Source organism: Canis lupus, chromosome 33 (assembly GCF_003254725.2).
Source record: "Canis lupus dingo isolate Sandy chromosome 33, ASM325472v2, whole genome shotgun sequence".
Classification (NCBI taxonomy): Eukaryota; Metazoa; Chordata; class Mammalia; order Carnivora; family Canidae; genus Canis; species Canis lupus.
Window position 1 is genome coordinate 8,294,685 of NC_064275.1, and position 21,896 is coordinate 8,316,580.

The 21,896-nt window shown below is 43.6% G+C and overlaps 1 protein-coding gene across 3 annotated transcripts in view; it reads left to right on the top strand.

Annotated features, from left to right (window-relative positions):
* Nucleotides 1-21,896, top strand: part of NFKBIZ (NFKB inhibitor zeta) — a 30,712-nt gene that overhangs the window by 1,202 nt on the left and 7,614 nt on the right. The window contains exons 2-5 of one of the 3 annotated variants that reach the window (XM_025415709.3): nt 317-458; nt 20,924-21,066; nt 21,580-21,610; nt 21,729-21,832. In XM_025415709.3, coding sequence (XP_025271494.1) covers nt 20,935-21,066; nt 21,580-21,610; nt 21,729-21,832 — 267 coding nt within the window. In that variant the 5' untranslated portion in view covers nt 317-458; nt 20,924-20,934. Of the gene's footprint in view, nt 1-316; nt 459-18,461; nt 18,754-20,923; nt 21,067-21,579; nt 21,611-21,728; nt 21,833-21,896 lie in introns of those variants that run through there. The other 2 variants (XM_025415699.3, XM_025415720.3) reach the window with 2 other exon arrangements.

Here is a 21,896-nt window from a genome sequence, read left to right on the forward strand (position 1 = left end):
AAATCAGTGGCCCTTCTCCACCCACCCCCCCCCCCCCCCATGGAGGTGACGACCAGGGTCAGCATAATTTAGTTGCCCAGACGCAGACTTTTCCTTCTTGAGGAAAGGAGGCAAACCTTTCTCATTCTACTTTGGCCTGAAGGAAGTCCTGCTCTCAGAAAACAAAAGAAACTCTGAAGTTAGGGAGCCCTGGAGAGCACTAATGAGGGGGAAGATTTTCTGACTGACCTACAATGAATGGCTCCTGAGCAAACCATTTCCCTTTGGCTTATACCTGACTGATCTGGTGGCTTCTCCATCCCCCCCCCCCCCCCAGGTTAACAGGAAGACCTGGAGGCTGAATTTCACGTTTGATGCACTGCCCGAGGGTGCCAGAGGCAACCTGGCGGTGAGAAAGGCCCGGATACCCAAGTGGGAGGTAGATGTTACTTCGGCCTTGGCTGATGGAGGCAAAATCGGTAGGGGGATTTTTTTTTTTTTTTTTTTTTTTAATTCTAAGACTCTTGGATCTCTTAAATCAATTTTTGAAGTTGCCTCAGAGTTACTGTGAATTTTACGCATAGGCATTGTACTGCGATTTCTTGTGAACTAAGATATTTTGGTGGCTTAGTTTGCTTTTCACTAACTTGAATTTCCACTCTTTCTGTGAGAGGAGGACACATGAATATGTCTAAGAGGGGAATTCAGCTCTCTGCTGACGGGCGGTTTCAGAGTTATGTAATCTTTCACAGGCCCAGAGAGCATCGTGGCCCCCTCTGGTTTTGGTGAAGCCGCTCATTAAAGCTAGCATATGTGGTTTCTGATTAAAGCACTTCCTGTTCCTTTAATTTGGGACTGTGAGGTAAAACACTTTCCTTTCAAATTTGGTAGATGAAAATAAGTTATTGCTCCCTGGGCGGAGGGGTTGGTTAGCAGGAGGGAATGAAATGTATTAAACGCTTGTTTTGGGAGTTGACCAGCAAGATCTCATTTAGCCTTCATAATGGCATCTGAGGTAGACATAATAAGGCTAATTTTATAGGTGAGGAAATTGAGGCTCAGAGATACTGAGCAATCGGTTCAAGATCGCCTAGGTGGTGAGTGGCAGAGGTTGGATTTGATCTCTGTAGCTAGTAAGTACCCTTGCCTCCACGCCACTGGGCTATTAGCTCATTACTAAGGGGAGAGATCAACCTCTTTCCAGGGTCCCTCCCTTTCTCTGGCTCCCCGCTGGGTCCCACTGCTTCCGGTTCAGATTTAACTGGTAAAGTTTTAGTTGATAACCATATAAGCCTTGGTGTTTTAAGAAGACCATAGGAAAATCTTTCATACCTCCAAGAGTGAAGCCATCTGGTGGAACGGTGAGGATGGTTGGGCTAGTGGATGGGAGAAGCCATTTTTGGACACCACACTTGGGGTTACAAAGAAAGGGGAATCCCACCCTTCGTCACCCTTGCTCCTCGAAGGATGTTTCCTTCTGTGCTAGAAAGCTAAGGCTTGGAAGAGCATCGCTAGTCAAAGCTCTGGTGAAGGGCCCACTGCTACTGCTTCTGAAGAGGAACTGTGGGTGCCTATCGATATATTTATATTTTTTAACAATTTCATATGCTCATTTTCTAGTTTACCTTTCCTGTAGGCCCTATGGTACTATGAGTGGAGTAATTAATCTACTTGGTTAAAAAACAAAATGCTCTGATGAGTTAGGAAAGCATTTCAATAGTTGTCTTTTACAGGCGGTTCGTCTCAAACCTTAATATGCATGAGAGTTATCTGGAGATCTGGTTGAACTACAGATTCTGTGTCAGTAGGTCTAAGGCGGAGCTTATCATTCTGCATATTTAATAAGTTCCCATGTGATCATAGGCTTGCCCAACGTCCACACTTTGAGTAGCAGAATTTTAAGGCTCCCGCAGTTCTAGTTAATAAGAACAATTATGGAGCTTTTCTTTAAAATCTGTGTATGTCATTGTACCACGTAGAGAAGTAAATTCTGCTTGATTATGTTAAACAGCACTGGTGATGCTGTATTATTCACATGATACCGAATATCTGTATTAAGCTTTTCAAAATGTTGTCAACCACCTAAATGTTGCACCTATATAATTGCAACTTCCAGATGTAGGAAGACACTAAAAATGAATTTCTCGCTTTTCGTTCAGAAGTTTAGTAGTGTGCATAAACTTTTAATATTGGCGTAAGACTTTTCGACGCATCTTAGCGTTGGTTAGTATGTGTGCATCCCCAGTCCTGTGATTATTTCAGTCAAATTTGCTATTTGTCATAGCACTTATTTTTTAGAGTGGCAAATGCAGTAAACCATGCCTTCTCCCAGAGGGTTCTATTGTCTCCAAGTGGGGAAAATTGGTTCTGGGGGAAGGAAATATCTTCTATATTACAGTAGTCTGTGCCCTTGTAAAGGACCCTAATAGCACGTAAACAGATACAGAGTATATCTCTGGTTTTAAACTTTCATCAGGGGACGGCTAGGGAAGAAATGTCTGAACAATCTCCTTAGGGGGTGTGCTAAGGAGAACAAGGTTGAACAAACAACTGTAAATGCACTACATATACTTATTCAGTTGAAGTCAAAAAGATTTTTCCCTAGCTTGTTCTCTCTTTGTGTCTTGCTTTGTGTCTGCATCCTTGCCACAATTGTTTAAAGTATCTGCCTCCAGAAGAGGGATGATTTCTGATTTTTCCCCCATATTTCTTTACTTCAGGAATATTTTCTTCTATTATATCCTTAAGTGTTTTTAATACTTTAATAAATTGTGAGAAATGTGACATAAAATTTACCATCTTAACTATTTGTCAGTGTATAGTAGGGGGCATTAAGTACATTCACATTGTTGTGCCACCATCACTACTATTCATCTTCAGAAATTTTTCGTTGTCTTAAACTGAAGATCCACATCTACTGAACAATATCTCCCTGTTTTCCCCTCCTCCAACCCTTGGCAACCACCATTCTCCTTTCTGTCTCTATGAAGTTGACCATTCTAGGTGCTTCATGGACATGGAATTGTAGGGTGTTTGTCCTTTTGTGACTGGCTTGTTTCACTTAGCATCATGTCTTCAAGGTACATCCGTGTTACGGCAAGTGTTGCAAATTCCTTCTTTTATAAGGCTGAATAATATCCCATTATACATTCCCCATTTTGTTTATCCACCCATCCCTCAATAGCCAGGTAGTTGGCTTGCTTCTACCTTTTGGTCATTGTGAATAATGTTGCGATGAACATGGGTGTATAAGAATCTGTGAGTTCCTGCTTTCAATTCTTTTGGGTGATGCCTAGAAGTGGAATTGCTAGATCATATGGTAATTCTATGTTTAATATTTTGAGGAACTGCTGTACTGTTTTCTATAGCACCGTGGTGCTTGCTTTTTAACTCATTTTGTGCCGTGTTTGGTGGAGTGCAGTGACAAAGTGTTTGTACGATGAATATATGACAGAAAATGATAGGAAATTGAGAATAAATAATCTGAATGACTCAGCACTACGGCTATTAAAACAAATCAGCCTCACCCTCACCTGTCCACATACTACAGTGAACACACAAACAAATGCGTGGCTGTGAATAACTCCCATGAGAATCATGGAGGGAAGGCACTTAGATTCCATCTGGGTCAGATCCTCTTGAAAATGTGTGCCCCTTGCTATGGATTCCCACATTTAAAAGAAACTTCAAGAGGCTGGTGGGAGGCTCAAGGATGAGAGCTACAGAGGTGATCCACAGATGTGGATGAAGATGAACTAAACCAAGAACACCTTGAGGAAGGGAATTGTGTGACTTCAGATTTTCACTTTCCTCTCATCCGCCTCCTTCTCTCTCCTCCACAGTGTAAGCAGTGGTCACTCCATGAGTTTTAGTTGGACACAGAATGTGGAAAAAAAATCGGAATAACCCAGAATGAAAAAAAATAGTGAATTTTAAATCATTTTTTAATCTGTGAAAAAGTATTTTGAAGATTGTAAGAAGTTTCTATTTCATACCTTTGTTGAGGGTAAAGGAGGTGGGTTTAAATAGGGAAGTCAAGGGTTGGAGGAAATGGAAAATGATCCCTGGGCAAGGCTGCTGAGTGTCCCCTTAGCATCTCTAGTAACATGAACTGAAACTATCTGAACGGGGCAGACACTGATGCATCACGGACCTTCCCAGGCCTGCTGCTCTGTGCTGATGTTTCATATCTTTTAAACAGGCAATGAAAACAGTTCTGTTTATCTGTGGTCCTGAACATCATCCGGCATTAAGACGAGAAAAAGAGTCTTAGATACAACACTAATGTGTAAATCCAGAGATGGTGCTAGATAGGTTGCAGCCAACCGAAGTGTTTGTAGCAAGTTGGAAGGGAACTGTCTGGTGATAGTAATGTTGAAAGGACATGCCCTCTGCATCTCGTACCTCTCTTGTGTTTGTCAGTTATCCACATTTCATGGTGGTTCGTTTGGGGAGGTCTCTTTTAAAATGCAAATAGTCAGATGACTGTTTATGTCTCAGTGTGATTTAATTTTGAAATGCCTTCTTGAAGTTTTACTGGAAGGGAAGGGCATGCAGACTGCCCTGATAGGACTGCAGATATGGGGCGAGATGCGGTAGTAGGAGCAGCACGGGAAGTGCCGTGTGGAGGTTAAAATCAAACTCCCACAACTCTCCGTCACCTGGCTCGTATTTTTGTTCATGGTGCTACCACTGTATCAGTCTTAAGGTGTTGGGTACTCCTGACTCTCTCCTATCTTTCTGTGTTCAGTCTGTTGCCAGCCCTATAGATTATTTGTCTGAAATGTTTTTTTAAACAATTCCTCACTTCCTATTCCCATAGGCACTACGCTCCTTCCATCCTTTAGTACCTGTCCCCGCTGTGGACTGTCTCTCCTGATCACCTGTCTCACCTGCTGCTTTGTCTTTCCTAAAGCACGGCTTTGGTCATGTTTTTCCCAGTTTAGAAATCCTGAATGGTTCCCCATGGTTTATCACATGAACTCCAACATTTTCAGTGGCATCAAGACTGTAGTCCAGTCCAAACTTGGCTCCATGATTCCCTCCTTCTATATTCTCTTCAAGTTTGGCTGGTGGTCCAGAGAAGCCAAAATGCTTAACAATCAAGTACTAAATGGGGCTTTGAAAAATGGATAGTAATTGCAACTATCATCGTTGAATGTGTACTGTACACTGTGTGCTGGGAGTTGTGCTACGCATATTATAACGTACATACTGATTGGATATAGTTAATATTTCCATTTATGGATGAGAAAACAGTCTCAGAGAAGTTAATTAAAGCTGTTAGTTAAGTGAATGCAGCTGGGATTTGAATCCAGGTTTGTTGGACTTCAAAACCCTATGCTTTTAAGCAAGGGATGAAGAAAATCAGGCAGTAATTCTAGCTTGGATAAAAGTTGGGGACAAGAGGGGCACCTCGGTGGCTCACTCAGTTAAGCATCCAGCTCTTGATTTCGGCTCAGGTCATGATCTCAGGGTTGTGAGATGGAGCCCCACTGGGTGGAGCCAGTGTGGAGCCTGCTTAAGATTGTCTCTCCCTCCCCCTCTGTCCCTCCCCTGCCCTCAAAAAAAGAGGTAGGAACAAGAATTAGTGTGCTGTTTTCCAGGATCACTCATAAAGACTGCATATGGAGTAGTAAATGGAAGTATGATGGGAGAGCGCATTAGTTTGCTAGGGCTGCCATAACACGATGTCACAGACACACATAAACTGGCATATTAGTATCTAAATCAAATTGCTAAAATCACACAAGATAATGTACCATATAGGTAAAGTATTTGACACATCCTCGACATGTAATACATTTTAGTTCCTTTCTTGCTCCTGTAATTATTATGACCTTTGAGTGGTCATATACCACCTATTTGTGTGTATGTGGTTGGGAGGACCAGGGAGGGATAGATTACATATTGGACAAAAACCTGTCTAGTTATAATGTGTATCTCCACAGCATGCCCCCCCCAGAGCACTTTCACATTTATGCGGACTGGTTAGGAAGGAGCCCAACGTATTAAAATAAAATCACAACTGTGTGGGGTGCTTATCTGGCTCAGTTGGGAGAGCAGGAGACTCAATATCGGGATTGTGAGTTCGAACCCCACGTTGGGTGTAGAGATTACTTAAAAATAAATGAGCTTTAAAAATCATGATAGAATTTGGAAGTCAGAAAACTGACTATACTATAATAAACAATGATAAAGATTCACTAAATTGGCCATGAGATTTAGTAAACAGGTTCTCCTGTTAACGTCTCTTCATTTTTCTCTGTTTCTAACAAGCGTGCTCAAATTTCATCTCTTGACCTCATTCTGGGTTTTACAGACTTGTCCCGTTCCCATCAGCCTATATTTTCCTTTACAGTTTAAAAGTTCCATAAAATTCTAGCAAGCACGGTCTGGAGGAACAAAAACAAACAAAACCAAACCAAAACCCAAAAAACTAAAAAAAAAAAAAAAAAAAAAAAAACCCAAAACCCCCCCAAAAATCCCAATCCTCTAAAGAGTAGAGGATAGATAGAAACCAGTCATGTTTCTCATGTGTTCCGTTTACTTTAACTCTCCGAATGCAGGCCTGACCAGTGATTCTCAGCCCTTTATTTCCCCCAGCACACCTGAGAGATAATGGTATACTCCCATCAGTAAGGTGCTCTCTGGCTACCACTGTCATCAAAATGGGGTCATGTGGCCCTTGAAAACACACTTCCTCAGTGTTTATCTTTTTTTTTTTTTTTTTTTTTTTTAAAGATTTTATTCATGAGAGACACACAGAGAGAGGCAGAGACATAGGCAGAGGGATAAGCAGGCTCCATGCAGGGAGCCTGATGCAGAACTCGATTCCAGGACCCCGGGATCACGCCCGATCCTGAGCCAAAGGCAGACGCTCAACCACTGACCCACCCAGGCGTCCCTTCCTCAGTGTTTCTGCTAATCCTGTAAGGAGGGATTCCCCATTTGTCGGAGAACTGCTTTAAATTACTTTATCCTACAATTCTAGTGCCAATTATGCCACTCATACTACCTGAAAAAGAGGCTGGAATTTTACAAAAATCTTCACCTGTATGAAATACAGACTGATTGAGATTTTTCTTTCATTATGATTCCTTAGAAAAAAGAAGGAGGGCGGACTTGGTTTAAATGCCTATTTTACCTATAGCTGTATGTCATGAGACGCCGTACCACAGCCAGCAGCCCCCTGGAGAAAATTATAAAGAAAAGTGATAAAGTATGTTTATATGGACTGTTGGCACCCACATAAGTACAATGATCCAGGAATCTTAAAGTACAGGTCCAGTGAGTAAAAGGAACAGAGACTTGATAGAAACCAATAACACCACGAATAACCTGCTATGAAAATTTAAAAAGGAAGAAAAGTAGATGCAAGCAGATTGTCTGATAAGAGCAACCAGATTGCAAAATGCCTGGAGTTTTAAAGAAAGTCACATTTACTTTCTCATAAATAAATACTGTTGCAGAGCAGGGGTTAGGTGCTCTTGATTTGGGGAAAGCACGACTTAAGGGAAAACACAAACAAAACTAAGTTTTTAGGTTGTATGTTTCAAGATTCTCAAATATATGCGTCTATGTGTTCATTTATCCAAAGGTATTTGTTAAAGAGCAAGATTTTATTTTAAGAAAAGATAAAAAGACAGTATTCAGCAATCTATTATTAAATTTAATTCTATTGATTATGAAAATTAATCTATTTATAGTTTAACTCAGTAAATATTTATTGAGCACGTACATGGTTCTGGGCTTTCTTCCAGAGTACTGAACAGAAAGACAGGTCTGTGTCCTCACGGAGCTTACGCTCACCTGGAAGAGACAGACAACACCCAAATAGCTATATAAATATAATGCCAGGGGGGTAATAATGGGCTATGAAGACAAAGAAGGCAAAGGGAGAGAACCAGATAGGCTACATTAGCCGGAGAGGTCATGTGAAACTATTTCCCAAACCTATGAGACAGCAAAGCAGTTTGAGAACTGAGAGTTTTTGTCTCCGATGTTTTTGAACTCTGAGCAAGCTCCCCAACTCCCACAGATTGAACTCTGACCTGTCTGAAGACTCTAGATTCCTATCTCCAGCTCTGACCGTTTCTCTGAGTCCTAATTCCATGTTGCCACGTGTATAATCAAGGGATCCAAAACCAAACTTGCCATATTCCCCCTTTTCTTCTCCACCCCCACCTAAAACATTATCTTCATTTTTCTAGAAATCTCTAGAGGACTTAAAGATTGAACTCTTTCAGCACCTTTATTCCACTGTAGAAAAGTCCTAATAGTTCCTTGTCCAAAATGCTTCCCACCTACCCCGCAGGTCCTCCTTCTCAGTACCATCACATTTAAGGGCAGCTGGAGGGGTGCCTGGGTGGTGCAGTTAGTTTAGCATCCAACTCTTGGTTTCTGCTCACTGGCTCAGGTTGTGATCTCGGGGTTGTGAGATCGAGCCCTGTGTGGGGCTCCACACTCAGCGTGGAGTCTGCTTGAGATTCTCTCTCTCTCTCCCTCTGCTTCTCTGCTTATGCTCTCTCAAATAAGTAAATAAATCTTAAAAAACCACACACACAAAAAAACAAAACAAAACCAAGAGCAGCTTGAAGTTTGTTTAGGAACACCACGACACCCATATTTTTCCCTGCTCGACCACAGTTGGACCCCATGACTGCCCATATCATAACTAAAGTCCTGTGCTTGGTTTTCACCTCTAAAATCCAGCTACATCAAACCTATGTGTTATGGACTGAATTGTGTCCCCACCCCCACCCCAAATTCATATGTTGAAACTCTAACCCCTGGTACCTCAGAATGTGACTGTGTTTGGTGCAGGGCTTTTAAAGAAGTAATAAAGTGAGGCCATTAAGACATGCCCTAATCCAATCTGACTGGTGTCCCTATTAGAAGAGGAAGAGACACCAGGGATGAGTGCCATAGAAAAGGTCACCCATGAACTTGGTGAGAAAGGCTTTAGGAGAAACCAACCATGCTGACACTTTAATCTTGGATTCTAAGCCTCCAGAACTGTGAGAAAATAAATCTTCATTGTTTAGGCCACCCAGTCAGTGACTTGAGGCTCAGAAATTAAGGAACAGGTCGCACAGCTGGTCAGTGCTAGAGCCGGATCTGCAGGTTTCAAAGCCATGACACTCTTGTGCCTCTGAGCACCGTTGCTTAAAGCAGGGGTTGGCAAACTTTTCTGTAATGCACCCGATAGTAAATATTTTATTTTATTTTTTTTTGCATATTAAATACCTCATTTTTATTTATTTTATCTCTCTCTATTTTTTTCTCTCTATTTTTTAATTGAAGTTCGATTTGCTAACATGTAAAACCCACTGCTCATCCCATCAAGTGCCCCCCTCAGTGCCTGTCACCCAGTCACCCCATCTCCCCGCCCACCTCCCCTTCCACCACCCTTGTTCGTTTCCCAGAGTTGGGAGTCTCTCATGCTTTGTCACCCTCTCTAATTTTTCTCACTCATTTCCCCTCCTTTCCCCTATAATCTCTTTCACTATTTTTTATATTCCTGTATGAGTGAAATCATATAATGTTTGTTCTTCTCCGACTGACTTACCTTTCTCTCAGCATAATACCCTCCAGTTCCATCCACCTCGAAGAATGTTTTAGATTTTGTGTACTAAGAGACAAGATAGAAGATATTTTGTAGGCACTTCTATAACCATTGAAAGTGTAACTATTTAAAAATGCACTATTCAATTAAATATGTACTAAGTAACAGGTGGTTGGCTACTTAAAGGGAGTTTATGGTAGAGTAGAGTAGATGGACTCCTAAATGGGTAATTTCAACACAACTTGAGAGTTCTGATGGGAGTCTTTGTGGAAACACAGAAAAGGAGCTTTAAGCCAGACTGAGGGTGAGAGTGAGCGTGGGGAGGTGGAGGGTCAGGGAAGGCTCCAGGGGTGGTGGATGTTAATCTTGAGTCTTGGGAAAGATGAGCATGAATTGGCCAGGTGAGGAAGGGTAAATATTTCACATAGAGGGAACAACAGTCAGATCTATGGCAAAAACTCTATTCAGTTTTGTATGACTGCAGCTAATGAGGAAATTGAGGCTTGTGAGGAAGGCAGGGCTTGGACACTTGCCATTCCAAGAAGACTGAACCTGCTACTGAAGATGACAGGGAGCCATCGAAGGATCCATAAATAAGGTAGGGCAATTAATAGATTTGGTCATAGGTATGACATGCTCATGGAAGTCTGGGGGATAGGTTTTAAGTGGGGAAGGTTGATGGGTAGTTATTTGGCTCAGGTGAGAGATAAAGGCCTGTCTTGGAGAGTTTAAATAGAAATGGAGAGGAGAGGAAAGTTCCAGAACCAGGTGTTCAACAATTATGAATACAATCTGGAATTTTAGTTTGAATCATGATACTACCTGCATTCTTTCAATAAATTTTTTTAAAAATAATGCTTATTTTAATTTAAAGTCATTTTGCCAACATGTAGTATAACACACAGTACTCATCGCATCAAGTGCCCTCCTCATTGTCCATCACCCAATTACCCTATCCCTCCACCCTCCTCCCCTCCTGCAACTTTCTGTTTGTTTCCCAGAGTTAGGAGTCTCTCATTGTTTGTCTTCCTCTCCAGTTTTTCCCACTCAGTTCCCCTCCTTTCCCTTATAATCCCTTTCACTATTTCTTATATTCCACTTTTGAGTGAAACAATATGTCTTTCAATAAAATTTTAAAAAGATGCTTACTTACCTATTTGAAAAACTGTATTTTCTAAACCAGAAAAAAATTGATGGCTCGAATAACTAAAGCAATCTTGAGAAAGAAGAACAGAACTGGGGGTTATCACAATCCTAGATTTTAAGATACACTACAAAGCTCTAGTGATCAAAACAGTAGGATACTGGCACAAAAACAGATGCAAAGATCAACAAAAAAGAATAGCCCAGAAATACAGCCCAGGCTTATGTGGTTAGTTAATCTAGGATAAAGGAAGCCAGAGTATGCAATAGGGAAAAGACAGTCTTTTCAATAAATGGTGCGTGTTGGGAAAGCTGGACAACTACATGCAAAAGAATGAAATTGGACCACTTTCTTATACCATACAAAAAACCCTCAAAATGAATTAAAGACCTTAAGGTAAGACCTAAAACCATAAAACTCCTAAAAGAAAACATAGGTAGAAAAAAAAAAAAAGAAAACATAGGTCATAATCTCTTAGACATTGGCCTTAGCAACATATTTATGGATATGTCTCCTCTGGCAAGGGAAACAGAAGCAAAAATAAATGATTGGGACTACACCAAAATAAAAAGTTTTCGCACAGCAAAAAGAAAACCATCAACAAAACAAAAAAGCAACCAAGTGAATGGGAGAAGATATTTGCAAATCATATATCCCATAAGGGGTTAATATGAAAAAATATAAAGAAGCTTACACAACTCAACACTGAAAATACAATCAATGACAAAAAATGGATAGAGGACCTGAGTAGACATGTTTCCAAAGCAGACATACAGATGACTAGGAGACATATGAAAAGATGCTCACATCACTCATCATCAGGAACATGCACCTCAAAACCACAATGAGGTATCATCTTATCCCAGTCAGAATGGCTAGAGTCAAAAAGACAAGAAATAACAAATGTTGGGGAGGACGTGGAGAAAAGGGAACCCTCCTGCACTGTTAGTAGGAATGTAAATTAGGGCAGCTGCTGTGGAGAACAGTTTGGAGGTTTCCTGAAAGTATTATAAGCATACCATATGATTCAGTCATTCAACTATTGGGTATTTACCTAAAGAATATGAAAACACTAATTCAAAAAGATACACGCACCTCTGTATTTATTGCAGCATTATTTGCAATAGCCAACATTTGGAAGCAGACCAAGTGTCCACCTAGGATGAATGGATAAAGAAGATCTAGTGTGTGCGTGTACGTGTGTGTGTGATGGACTACTACTCAGCCACAAAAGTGAATGAAATCTTGTCATTTGCAACAACATGGATAGAGCTAGAGGACATTATGCTAAATGGAATAAATCAGACAGAGAAAGACAAATACCATATGACTTCATTTAGGTCTGGAATCTAAAAAATAGGAGAAATGAACAAACCAGACAAATAACCAGACTCTTAACTACAGAGAACAAATTGGTGGCTGCCAGAGGGGAGGTGAGTAGGGGGATGGGCAAAATAGATGAAAGGAATTAAGAGATACAAGCTTCCAGTTATAAAATAAGGGATGAAAAGTACAGCATAGGGAATACAGTCAATAATATTAAGTAACAATGTATTGTGACAGTGACTGTACTTATGGATCGCATTGAGTAACGTATAGAATTGTTGGCTCAATATGTTGTACATCTGAAACTAATGTAATGTTGTATATCAATTAGACTTCAAAAGCAAATGTAAAAAAGTAAAAAAATTAGTGAGAAGAACAGTATTATTTTACATTTTTGCAAGTCTCTTAATGTCTGACTTCAAAGAAGATAGATTCTTATATGTTTCTGCATTTAAGTTGTTGCAATATATTGTTTTGGTTGAAATCTATTAGTAGTCTTTTTCAGATAATTGTGGTTATTCTTTTTTTTTTTTTAAAGGTTTTATTTACGTATTCATGAGGGACACAGCGAGAGAGGCAGAGACATAGGCAGAGGGAGAGGCAGGCCCCTCTCAGGGAGCCTGATGTGGGACTCGATCCCAGGACCCCGGGATCACGCTCTGAGTTGAAGGCAGATGCTCAACCACTGAGCCACCCAGGCCTCCTTATTCTTTAATATTATACCAGATAATTGGTAGTTCATCAAAGGATAAATGAGATATGGAGCCTGAAACCGTATCAGTGAATGTTTTTATACTCTTAGTACATTAATATCTACTGATTTCTGTCTCACCTTGAATGAATCTTTTAACCATGTGTGGTTTTGTAATGTCTTACATTCTTCAGTTGGAAAATATTGAGTTATGCAAATTTTCCAAATATTACCACATTTTGCTATATAATATTAAAAAATCACATTTGTTAATAACATAATACCTTTGACCTCAACAAAAACATCTTCAAATACTGGGAAGGTGGGCAGCCCCGGTGGCTAAGCAGTTTAGGGCAACCTTCAGCCCAGGACGTGATCCTGGAGTCCCGGGATCGAGTCCCACGTCAGGCTCCCTGCATGGAGCCTGCTTCTCCCTCTGCCTGTGTCTCTGCCTCTTTCTCTCTCTGTGTGTCTCTCATGAATAAATTAATAAAATCTTAAGAAAAAAATACTGGGAAGGTATCTGGGAGCCTGGCTGGCTCAGGTGGTGGAGCATGCAACTCCATCTCTGGATTGTGAGTTCAAGCTCCACGTTGGGTGCAAAGATTACTTAAAAAAATAGAACCTTAAAGGGGCGCCTGGGTGGCTCAGTTGGTTAAGTGTCTGCCTTTGGTGCTCGCTTCGGCAGCACATATACTAAAATAAGTGTCTGCCTTTGGCTCAGGTCATGATCTCAGAGTCCTGGGACCCAGAGGAGCCCCAAGTCCAGGCCGGGGAGCCCCAAGTCCTCAGCAGGAAGTCTGCTTTTCCCTCTCCCTCTGCCCCTCCCCCTGTTTGTGTGCACTCTCTCTCCCTTTCTCTCAAATAAAATCTTGAAACACACACACACACACACACACACACACACACACACCAAAAAACTAAAAAATAAATACTGGGAAGATACCAAGCTCAGGATGTCAGAAAGTTCCCTAATTAGAATTTTCATTTGAAGGATTGGCTTTTATCATTGGCAATAAATACTGTCAGTTATTTCTTAACATGACAGGCTTACTTTGTTCATTAGAAAAAAGAAAACAAAAAAACTTATAAACATCCAAGTCAGAATAACCACAATTTGTCAGTCAAGTAAATTGGTGTTCCATGAAAAATCGTGACTAGTTCAACTCACAACTCAAATGGGATTGGAGTAGAACAAATGCAGTATATTCTCATTTAATTCTTTCAGTCTAATGGACCAAGTGCTTTTCCAATCATCATAGAATATTAAAAATATGTGTATTTCAAGGCTCAATATTTAATACAATTAATTACTGTAACTATTTTGTGTGGGACTTTAAGTAAAACTAGCTTTTTAAATTTTTTCCCTTTCTGCCAGTGGTGATGAATACAATGACTACTATTTCATTTTGTTGCCACTGCCTTGATTTGTTGTTAAGGCACCAGGAGTTTACCACCCCCCCATTGCTTTTGTACCATCAGTGCAAATGTCAATACAATTATTGCGGGATAAAAGATGAGATTCAAAAAGATTATTGTACACTTTGAATGTTTCAGCATCTCTTCTGTTTGTTTTCAAGTGTTCATATAAAAGATCTTTGTAATGAGCACTGGGTGTTATATGACTGATAAATCACTGACCCCTAGCTCTGAAACCAATACTACATCACATGTTAATTAATTGAATTTAAATAAAATTAAAAAAAAGATCTTTGGTGATTTTTTTATTTTTATTTTTTAATTTTTATTTATTTATGATAGTCACAGAGAGAGAGAGAGAGGCAGAGACACAGGCAGAGGGAGAAGCAGGCTCCATGCACCGGGAGCCCGACGTGGGATTCGATCCCGGGTCTCCAGGATCGCGCCCTGGGCCAAAGGCAGGCGCCAAACCGCTGCGCCACCCAGGGATCCCAAGATCTTTGGTGATTAGCCAGTGCTAATACCTGATTAATACAACCAAAATAGCAAGTCCAGACAGTCTGTAGATCTATCCATTTCTAAGGCAAAAAAGTGCAGTACTGCAGACAAGATCAGCTTTCATGTTTGCAGTCGAATCTTAATTTGATGAGTTGCTGTATCATTGGAAAGGGCAGGGCCATTATTTCTTTTGCGGTTTTTTCAAAGTCTAAAAGGCATTTAGCAAAATAAATTCTTCTACTGCTTCAGCCAATGCACTCTAATTACTTGCCCCATGAGATACTTCACTGGCTTTTTCATCTCCAATCTGGAAAGTTGCACCAAATAAGTTTTGGCTTTTGAAAATTTTATTACATCTATGTTCAGAAATTCAGTACCTTTTTAAAAACTTTGAGTGATTGACCTCAAAATGGTGTTACAACTTAATTGGCACCATACTATTCAGAAATGTTCTATCCTGTAAGATACAATAAGGTAATTTTTTTATAGACAATAAATTGTTAACATCTATAGAATTAAGGGAAAGGTAGCCATCATCATATTTTTTATTTCTTATTTACAGTGTCTTCCAGTTGCTTTGGGGCAGATTTCTCCTTCTATGAGTCAGGGAACCTCTCTGATATGTCATTTTCATATTTTTTCTTATCTTTATATGTAGATGGAGTATCTGAGCCTTGAGGAAATGAGTCTTCTGATTTTCCTTTTAAAGTAAAAGATCAGGCTCTAGAGTCAGACACATGAGGATTTTAATCTCTTCCCCCAGTGATGAACAGTGTGACCTTGCACAAATGCTCAAGGCTTCATTTTTTTTTTTTTTAATTTATTTAAGATAGTCACAGAGAGAGAGAGAGAGAGAGAGAGGCAGAGACATAGGCAGAGGGAGAAGCAGGCTCCATGCACCGGGAGCCTGATGTGGGATTTGATCCTGGGTCTCCAGGATCACACCCTGGGCCAAAGGCAGGCGCCCAACCGCTGCGCCACCCAGGGATCCCTCAAGGCTTCATTTTTTAAATATAGCTCCTGGGGTCAGGAACCTAGAAGTGGCTTTGGGGGAATCCTGGCTCAAGGTTGCTCCTAAGACTATAATCAAGATGTTGGTCAGTGCAGTCACCTGAAGGCCTGACATGCTGGAGGATCAGCTTGCAGAATGGCTTTCTTATATGGCTGTCTGGTTGGTGCTGACAGTTGGCCTCAGTGTACTTTTCCAGAGAGACCTCATAACCATGGTAGCTGTCTCTCACAGAGTGAATGTTCTATCATATTTGATTAGGACAATGGTAGTGTCATATCATTCAGCCTAATAGACCAAATTGAGTTTATGTTTCAACATGTAAAATAAGGCAAAGTATATTTAGATCTTTTTGCAGTAATGTTATCAAACGAGGATTCTTGACTGCGGTGGGAGGGCTTCTGGGCATTGGGGCTTGTGGTCTCCTCAAACAGTATGATTGCTTTGAATCTGTGATTTTATGGAAAACTTTGAATGTTTATTCTGAAACATCAGTCTTTTGCTGACCATATTTATTTATGTAGTATTTGTAGATGGATGAGTTCTCCAGAAGCTATGCTTTTGAGCTTGGGTTTTTATATATCAGGTGAAACCAGAAACAATTTGGGGGGGGGGGGAATTAATTTTGTAAAAAATATTTGTGCATGAACTTGTTTGGATAGACATTTAAGGCCTTTTTATACATAAAATGTTAGTGGGGAGGAAAAAAAAGATCTGAATAAATTTTACTGAGAAAGCCCAACATCTCATTTGGAGTGTCCTTTAAGTGATTTTGGTTTCCGAAGAACTGCAATTACTGGCGTCTTGTATTTCCTGCAGATACAAAGGAGTTGTTTCCTTTTTATTTTTATTTTTTTTTGAAGTTACCCAGATCCAAAAACTGGGGGAAGGGAAAGGCAGCAAGAAGTTTTTGGGGGCAGGCAGTACAGTACTTGTGGGGAACAAGTAAATATTTCCTTTGGCCTGCCCAGCAGGGTCCTCTATCACCTATTAATGCTGAGTAACAATTTCAAGCTCCTCATCTTCCTGTCCCCCTCCTTCCCTTCTGGAACCCTGGCATTTTGCTTCTGTTGATTTACTTCTGAGCTGAAGCTGGCATCCCTGTTCACCTGGTCATCAGGCGGGCCCCCCACCCCATCCTGGCTGGGCCCCCCCCCCCCTTCCATTGCTGCCCACATCCGCCTGGTCCCACCCTGTAGATTCGGTCTTAGCAATGCTGTCCAGCCCTTTCTTTCCATTTCCTTTCCTCTTTGCCTCTGTACCAGGGTCGAGTCCGTTCTCCCCGCCTGGACCATTGCAGTGATTCCTAATGGCCTCTGGCCCCTCAGTCTTACCCCATCTAAGCAGCTTCCAGGTTAATTTTGCCTGCCCCAAATTCTTGCAGGTTCGCTCAGTGTTAATTAAAGACCCAGTGTGTCAGTCGGCCACTGGAGGTGCTCCACCCAAAGGTTGCCTATACCGTTTGTGTTACCATCTTTGCTTTGACTACCCTGGAAGGGACTGTAAGCTTTTATCTGACTCTTCCAAGTCTTTTTTTTTTTTTTTTTGCCCAAGCTGATCCTTCTTCCTGTAAGTGCTTTTGGTTTAAATCCCACCCAGCCTGTAGGGAATGCCGCCTCCTTTGCAAAGATTTTTTTTCCTCGTGTCCTCTTTTCCTCCACCACTTCTTGTCTTTCTTTTTAGGACACTCTTTGGACTTTGTATCCCTCATGATGTTTGATCATAGCTGGTTTCTTCTAATGTAGCGTGTACGTGCTTCCCTTATCATTTCCACGAGATTAGAGTGTACTTGAGGGACATAATCATTCATCATTTTCTCCTGCTGCAAACTCCTGGCCACGGGTTTAACAAGATTTAGGACATCAATAAAGAATTGGGTCACTCCATCGGTCAAGCGGACTTAAGATAGGAAAGCTGGAAATTTCTGTTTGCCGGATAAAATGTAGAAACACAGACAAATCGGGTGTATTGAAATACACGCACGTGTGTGTTTCAGTTCGCTACGGAATGAGGTAGGGCACGGTTTTTTGTTCCCAGGCCGTGCCCCCAAAGTACCGAGGTGTCAGGTCGTAGCTGGGGACGGGAGCGCGGCTCGGCACCTGGTGGGCGCTGCCGGCGGGCGCGTGGGCAACGGGCAGCCCCGGGGGGCGCTGGGGTGCCGGGCCCTCGGGGCCTTCCCGCGACGCCCGGACCCGGACCCGGACCCGGACCCGGAGCCCGAGCCCGGCTGGAGGGGCTGCAGGGGCTGCAGGGGCTGGAGGGGGGCGGGCTGCCCAGCCCCGGGAACCCCGACGGCCGCCCCCGCCCCTCCCCCTCCCCGCGGGCCCCCTGCCCTCCCCCCTCCCCCTCCCCACTCCCCGCGGGCCCCTGCCCTCCCCCTCGCCAGCCCTCCCCCTCCCCTCCCCCCTCCCCTCCCCCTCCCCTCCCCCCTCCCCGCGGGCCCCCTCCCCCCTCCCCGCGGGCCCCCTCCCCCCTCCCCGCGGGCCCCCTACCCTCCCCCTCGCCAGCCCTCCCCCTCCCCTCCCCCCTCCTCGCGCTCCCACCCCCTCCCCCTCTCCCCCCCCTCCCCCCGGGGCCGGCCTCCGTCGGGGACCAGGGCGGGGCGGGGTCGGGGCTGCGGGAGGGAGCGGCGGGCGGGGCGGGGCGGGCGGGGGACGTTGCCTCATCCTGTACATTTTACTGGAAACGGGACGCATCCGGAGGCGGGCCCGGGAGGGCGGCGGGAGGCGGGCGGCGGGCGGCGGGAGGCGGCGGCCCAGTCCCCGCCCCCGCGCGCCCCTAGAAAAGCCGCGCCGCCCGGTGCCCGCGCCCCAGCCCGCCCCAGCCCGCGCCTCTCGCCGCCGCCGCCGCCGCCGCCCGTGCGAGCCCGAGGCCCGGGAGCATGATCGTGGACAAGGCGCTGGACGAGCGGCGCGGCGGGGACGGCGGCCTCATGAGCAGCCCGCTCAGCCTGGCCTGCTTCTACGGCGCCTCGCCGCCCGGGGCCTCCGCGCCAGGCTCGCCCGCCTCCGACTCCTCCGACCTCTCCTCCGCCTCCGCCGCCTCCGCCGCCTCCGCCTCCTCCTGCGGCGCCGTCGACGCCCGGCCCAGGGGCTGCGCGCGCGCGGACCGGCCGCCAGGTACCCCCCGCACCCTCCCCGGCACCCCCCGCACCCCCCGACGCCCCTGGGGCACCCCCGCACCCCGGTCCCCCCCCCCCCCCGGTCCAGGTGCCAAGTCCCGGGCCCAGAGCCTCGGCGCCCCCCCCGCGCCCCCGCGCCCCCCGCGCAGGCCCCGCACCGGCCCGGCCCGCACCGGGGAGTTGGACTTGCCCTGGGCAGGGCGTTTGCTGGAACCGATGCCCTTTGCCCGGCCTGGCAGCGCCGACGGCCCGAGAGCAGAGCGCCGACGTCTAGGGCTGGGGGTGAATCACAGTGGATTCTTCTCCCCGTTCCTCTTTTTTCTTTTTTTTTTTTTTAAAGAAAAAAAAAAAAAGCTTTATTAAGCCATAGATCGTATACTTGTGGCGAGTTTTTGCATCTGATGTAGGCATAACTTTTCTTGTGGTCACCAGTGAGGTTTGAGGACTTTAAGTTCAACTTTTTTTTTTTTTAAAGTATTTATGAAAATGCTAAGACTTTATGCTAATAAAGAAAAGAAACTGCTGTTAACAAGCTGTTAGATGACCCTGGACGGAAAGCCAGCTCGGCTTAGGCCTTTTGTTTCTGACGTTTTCGGATTTCAGAAGTCGGCCCCGAATTTCTGTGGTCTTGTTTCTCTTCTTTGAGCTTTAGAATGGTTAGAGCAAATCTTAAAGCAAACCATAAGGGTTCCTTTCTTCTGTTGTGAATCGGTTAGTTTCTTTTCTTATCAAACGTAGTTGCATAACTTGAAGGAAAACAGGCAGGCGCTGTGGGTAGGTCCGGGGACGCCTAGGTCATGGCAAGTCTTGGAAAGTGCTCAGCGTGATTTTAAAGAACGTTCTTGCTCAGGTGTTCCCTCCTGCTAGCCACTTGGGTTTCGGCTTTCTTTCATTTTAAAAAGTGATTCTTCATCGTCACCTAAAAAGTAATTCAAGCCACTCAGTTTTACAAGGTGCTCCCCGCGTGTTAAATGTATAGCAGATGTGAAAACTGTGTGCGTGCGTGTGTACATGTGTATTGGAACCTTTTCTCTCACGTTTGCTCTTCCTCCGGCTGAAACTGTTAATGCTGGTTCCTTGGTTTACCACATAGACGCAGGGGATTTCTGAAACCAAATTTTTCTCCCCGTGACGTCGAATTAACTGCTGTCATTCCAGAGAAATGCTGTGTTAGATGCTGGCAGGATTTTCCTAAACTTAAACATCAGATCAACTGATCGTTTAATTTGCTCCATCCTAGAGATGTTTCCTCTCATCTGCTCATGATATATCTGTATCTCTGCATATTCAAATTAGGCGTTTCCTGCCTCATCTTCTTTTTCCCACTCTCCGCAGAGTGGCTCAATTATTCATTTCCTGACTTTCTGCATGTTTACCTTGTGCTCAGCTCATCCCAAGAGGTTGTGACATAGTAGCCATCAGGAGTGGAATGCTGTACTCCTAGGCTGCATTTTCAAGTGTCTTTTAGAAGTTAAACTGAGATGAGATTGTTTGCTTTCTACTTAGAAGGCCTAGGTGAGCAATTCCAAAAACCACTGGTGAGGGGAAATCCTGTGTGTGTATGTTTAAGCTTAGTGAATTTAAGCAGCTTTCTTGGCGGAGCTGAACTGAGGGAAATAATAAATCTAAGACATTGTTAATTGTTAGGCTTTGGCACCTTGAGGTCTTTGGAAGAAGTTTTGTGCTTTCCTAGGTGAGTGGAATGAATAGACTTTAAATTTCTGTGTGGACATAAAGCCTTTGTTTTGAAAAAGCTAAAAATCCATCACTTATTGCTTGCTCCCTTAAGGTTTTTAAAACAGTCAAGATTTGTGAGAGGGTGGCAAAACCTGCGACTGTGTCTTTTGGATGGCTAGGACTCAAAGACAAAGAGGTTTAATTTGGGTTTATCTGTTGGCTCTGGGCCCCCCCCCCCCCCCCCCCCGAAACCACAGCTTTATGAGCTTTATTTTCTTAGGTGCCTGGTGGAGAAAGGTGTTAGCAAATGAAGAATCCTTAAGCAGGGCTGGGGACTGACCTGCAAGGCCTTTGACCGGAGAGAGTCGGAAGGGCTTTGCAGTCTTGTGGGTTGGGGACTTCAGACGTTAGATGGCTGTGCTTTTGAGATTATCAAGATTTGTGCTTGTGATGAGATTAAATCGGGATGTGTTTCGTTTTCTTTTGAACAGTTGAACCCCATATGGGGGTTATTGGAAGGCAACAGAGAGGACCCTTTCAAGGCGTTCGTGTGAAGAACTCGGTGAAGGAACTCCTGCTGCATATCCGAAGTCATAAACAGAAGGCTTCTGGCCAAGCTTTGGATGATTTTAAGGTGCCACCTATTGTTTGTTCTGGGTCAGGGCAGGGAGGTTATTCTGTTGGGCTATTTATTGTTCTCGGCTGACCGCCATCCAGTAGGTCTGTAGACAACACCACAGCATCATAGGATGGCGGGCGTATTGGTCTCTGTCTGCTGTATTCCTATCACTTAGCCCCCGGTACTAGGCACACAAGAGAAATTTTAATGAATGAATGAAGGAATAAACGAAGGCAAATTGGAGGCAGCAGATTCATGGGGGTTCGATTGAGATGGGAAAACTTGACTAGAAAGGGAAAACTCAAATGGCTTATCGATTTGGTCTTGACTTGAACAAGATGAAAGTGAAAACGGGGAAAGTTGCAAGATAGAATGAAAATTAAGATAGAAAATGAATATTGCTGGGATAACTATCAAAGATGTTTGATGAGCTGTGAAGAGTGATAGAGATAAGTCTGTTTTATTGATGTTTATTAAGTAGGAAACCATTTTGATGTGCACTAAGTTGGAAACTTTTTTCCCTTATAGACACAAAGCGTGAACAGAGAGCAATTCACAGGTAAGCATTCCTTCTATTCATAGTATGGGGGCTTTAGGGTTAAATAGCGTAGTGGGATTATGGGGAAAATTTAGAAAATAAGGTGATCACAGATTCCACATTCCTTTCTCCGGTATAGAATTGAAGAACACAGTACCATATAGTGGGAAAAGGAAAGGACCCGATTCGTTGTCTGATGGACCAGCTTGCAAAAGGCCAGCTGTGTTACATACCCAGTTTTTGGTAAGTATCTCACTATTTTCCCCTGAATGTGCTTGGAAATTTTTCCTGGAATGATTTTGAAAGA